The sequence below is a fragment of the Vigna angularis genome, chromosome 8 (assembly GCF_016808095.1).
Source record: "Vigna angularis cultivar LongXiaoDou No.4 chromosome 8, ASM1680809v1, whole genome shotgun sequence".
NCBI classification, from domain to species: Eukaryota; Viridiplantae; Streptophyta; class Magnoliopsida; order Fabales; family Fabaceae; genus Vigna; species Vigna angularis.
In genome coordinates, this window is record NC_068977.1 from 20,700,778 (window position 1) to 20,705,156 (window position 4,379).

The 4,379-nt window shown below is 35.5% G+C and overlaps 1 protein-coding gene across 1 annotated transcript; it reads left to right on the forward strand.

Moving 5' to 3' along the window:
• Positions 1-2,990: 2,990 nt before the first annotated feature.
• On the forward strand, positions 2,991-3,815 carry LOC128193532 (abscisic stress-ripening protein 2-like). The gene is made up of 2 exons (XM_052867178.1): positions 2,991-3,192; positions 3,418-3,815. The coding sequence occupies exons 1-2, from the start codon at positions 3,046-3,048 to the stop codon at positions 3,601-3,603; spliced, it is 333 nt and encodes a 110-aa protein (XP_052723138.1). The 5' UTR covers positions 2,991-3,045; the 3' UTR covers positions 3,604-3,815.
• The last annotated feature ends 564 nt before the right edge of the window (positions 3,816-4,379 follow it).

Here is a 4,379-nt window from a genome sequence, read left to right on the forward strand (position 1 = left end):
TTCGACCCTATTTCTCCAGTTCGGTTGCCCTTCCGGTCGGTCGCCCCCTCTCCCTCCAATTTCTTCCTCACGCCTTCTCATGTTTTCATTGACGGACACTTAGCTGTCGTCCGATTGTCCCTCATTGTCGCGATTTCGCCCCCTAGCATCCTCATGATTTCTTGCAAGTCCTAGCGCATGGCAGCATAATCTTGGCGTAGTGCGGCCATCTCCGCCTTCATCCTGTCAACGTCAATCTCCATCGCTTCCAACTGTCCCTCCACGGCGTTCAACTGTCTGTCCATCCTCCCCTTCTTCATGCTCAACTTCGCCCAATTTGGGATTCGGCAGGTCATACCAAATTGTTAGGTTTCTGGGTAAGAAACCCAAACACACCCTCTAACTATCTCACACAAAAAAGAAAGAATGAATGAATGTTATTCAGTATGGTAGAAACAGTGTTCAAGTAATCAATGGGAGCCTAATCTCCCCCACAGGACCAAAAGGTACCTGCCTATACAACTAACTGTCAAAAATTGTCCAAAACAAAGTACATAATTCTATTTATACAAACCCCTTTCCCGCCATTCCTAACTGCTTTAGCAGTTAGGCTATTAATTATTTCTCCTCCTCTCATAGACTCTCCACTTCCTAACAGGTTCACATGGAGAAAAGATTTTCCTTGGACTGAGGTGAAGTGTTTCAAGCACCAAAAGGAGAGGCATACAGAAAAGAATTGTTCTCAAAAGAAAGACAAGCTAGTGTTTCCAATGTACAATTAAGGAGGAAAGATGAGGAAATGTTTTGAGTAGTTGAGAAATGTATTTTTGTGATAGCTGGTGCTAAAGCGGTTAGAACAAATAATCTCATTCAAGATGTATGTTACATATGTTACATAAATGCTAATAATGTTAAGTGGTTTGGTTTAAAATAATACACTAATTTATGTCACATGCATATGTAGATGAGTCATGTTGTATATGAAGGAGTTACAGTTTTAGCTAGTAGTTTTGCTACATTTTCAACCAAGTAAACATTGTTTTTGTGTGTGACATGTCTCAACAATAGTCATAGAATACTTTCAAAAGTCAATTTGAATTGGTTGTTTTCCTAAATCCTAAAATTATTATCATTACTATTAATAAACTATTATCTAAAATAAAAGATGCTGTTAATATAAAAAATATATACCTCAAAATATAAGAAACACTAGTAAAAATTTGGGTTTTTACAGCGCACATTATGCCACGGTTCACTAGAAACCGCAGCATAATGGTGCGCGGTGGCAGTTTTGTAAATAAATCGAAGGAATATGCCGCGGTTCAGAGGGGAACCGCGGCATATACGCCAGTCAACCATCCCCTTTGACGCCACGTCTGAAAAAAAAATTAAATAACAGCCTATATGCCGCGGTTCTCAGAGTAACCGCAACCTATTCTCCTACATGAAATAAATTTAAAATGAATTTGAAATATTTAGAGGAATATACCGCGGTTGCCCTCCGAACCGCGGTATATAGTTTAAAAATAATTTCAAAAATGTCATCTTCTACCGCGGTTGCCGCCGAACCGCGGCATATAGTTTAAAAATAATTTCAAAAATGTCATCTTCTACCGCGGTTGCCGCCGAACCGCGGCATATAGTTTAAAAATAATTTTAAAAATGCCATCTTCTACCGCGGTTGCCGCCGAACCGCGGCATATAGTTTAAAAATAATTTTAAAAATGTCATCTTCTACCGCGGTTGCCGGCGAACCGCGGCATATAGTTTAAAAATAATTTCAAAAATGCCATCTTATACCGCGGTTAAGTAGTGAACCGCGGTAGATTCCCCAGTCAGAGTTAAAAAATAAAACTTTGGAACAATATCGTCTTGTTCGCGCAGACGCTCTGGACTTCGAGTTTTCTTCTCCCGCCGACCACCCATCTCAGTTCCTTGTTTCTTCACCGTTTAAACTCAAAATTGTTCGGTCATTTCCCATTTTTGACGATAAAAAATAGTTTTAGCCGATCAAAATCGTTTGAAACGCCTGTCATTCCTCTTCGCTGCCATTCCCCTTTGTTGCACCAAGCTTTTTCGCCGCCCCTGTTCCAGGTATTTATGCCCTTTTACATTCTTAACATGATTTCTTCATTAGTGGTAACTTTAACAAATTTTGATAACTTTAACAAATTTTGATTTTTTCCCAAATGTTGAATTCATATACACTAATTAATATGAATTGTCTTTTGCAGAGATTCAAGACACTACTATATGCAGGTCTGTTTTTGTGGTAGTGGATATCACAAAAACAGACCTGCAATTTTAAAAAACTGCAGGGGAATATGCCGCGGTTGTAACCCCAACCGCGGCATATAGTGGACAAAATTTTTTTTTTTAAAAAAGGATTTAGGCAGCGGTTCTTTGGACAACCGCGACATATTCTGCAACCTATATACCGCGGTCATAACCGCGGCATAAAGTCTCTAACTTACTACCGCGGCTGAATATGCCGCGGTTCGTAAACCGCGATGTATATTGAAAAATAACCGCGGTAAAAGCCCCTCGCTGCACTAGTGAAACAACAATAAAGATAAAGTAAATAAATTAAAACTCGAAGTTTTACCTTAAATAATCTATACTATATAACTATAAGTTCCTAATATATCTTTCACAATTTTTTTTTACAATTATTAATTTCTTTTTAAATAATAATAATAATGTAGTAAAATATAAAAAACAATAATAAAAATTAAATAAACTAACAACTAAAAGCATATAAAATAAATTAAATTAGTTTTTGAAATGTTTTACCAAACATATTTTTGTGCTAGTAAAGTTAATGTATAAGATAATTACATTAAATGATTATTTGCTTTACAATTGGCAGAAAAGTTAGTAAATCTTTTATAAAATCATTTATTGGCCTATAGAAAGGTGCATCTAACCAACCAATCACACATCCTTAAGATGATCATCATTTCCATTATAAATACAACAACTAAGCTTCTTATTCTCCCAACACACCTAAAACCCATTTCCCTAATCATATACATTTTGGCTTTGACTTTCTATATATCTATCATCATGGCTGAGGAGCACCACCATCACCTCTTCCACCACCACAAAGAGGAAGTTCCCGGTGAGGTTGATTACAAGAAGGAGGAGAAGCATCACAAGCATCTTGAACACCTTGGAGAACTTGGAACTGCTGCAGCTGGTGCTTATGCCTTGGTAATCACTTATCTATCTTCCTTCAAGCAATTCATGTTTAACTCGTATATATCTATTATCTTTGTGAGATCATGCCTTGGTAATCACTTATGCCATTCTGGTTTGTGTTTTGTATAAATTTTTCATGATGCTGCATAAAAGAGTTGATTGAGTCCCTTTTAATCTCAAGAAAATATGATTCCAAATTGATTTAGTTTTGCTGTAATTGTGAATGATCTGATATAGCATGAGAAGCACGAGGCAAAGAAAGACCCAGAACATGCTCACAGGCACAAGGTAGAAGAGGAGATTGCAGCTGCTGCTGCGGTTGGTGCTGGTGGTTTTGTGTTCCATGAACACCATGAGAAAAAGGAAGACAAGAAAGAAGATGAGGAAGCTCATGGAAAGAAGCACCATCATCTCTTTGGCTGAATCGACATCAACATGATAACAATATTCAAGCTCAGAATATCATCAGTGTGTCTGTTTTATTTTATATTCTGCAGTGCCTAAAAATAATTTCTGAGCATGTTTGAAGAGTGTTTTATTAGTTATACTTTATGTATCTACTATCATATGCTATAATAATGTACATGTGCATTATATTGGCTATATTAATAACATAGTCGAGTGATTTTAAATTATTTTATCACCATTCCCTTTCTCTTGCATTGATATTCTGATAAATATTACCAATCATTCGAAATGCAAGCATGATGATGGAAGAGTCATTCTGAAGACATTAGAAAAATCGTGTTAAACTTAAAATAAGTATTTCTGAATTAAGCAATTTTTTTAAGAACTTTTAAATAAAGCGTGAAATTGCTAATTTTTAAAATAAAAAAGGAAATAATGCATTAAAAGCAAAAGCAATTGCTTATTTGATTAAAAAGCACTTTATTAAAATGAATATATATAAAGTTGCAAATTCAACAATGATTTAAAAAGTTAGCTTGTTGCAAACTCAACAATCTCTTTCTATAAGTGAAAATGATCACATTAAAGAAATGAACTCTGATTTCAACTGTGGATTCTTAAGTTGAAAGAACTAAAATTTAAATAGACCTTGGAGAGAATGTGCTAATATACAGGTTCTAACCAAGACAGGTTAGACTGGGGTTGAGAAGGATGGTCAAAAATAAAATAAAAAATCCTTATATAAATTAAATTGGCTTATATATGTAAGTTATTTGTTGAATTTTTTTATA

Coding starts and splice junctions, on each gene's coding strand:
- LOC128193532 (XM_052867178.1), top strand. CDS start 3,046: ATGGCTGAGGAGCACCACCATCACCTCTTCCACCACCACAAAGAGGAA. Junction 3,193..3,417: donor CAGCTGGTGCTTATGCCTTG/GTAATCACTTAT, acceptor GATCTGATATAG/CATGAGAAGCACGAGGCAAA.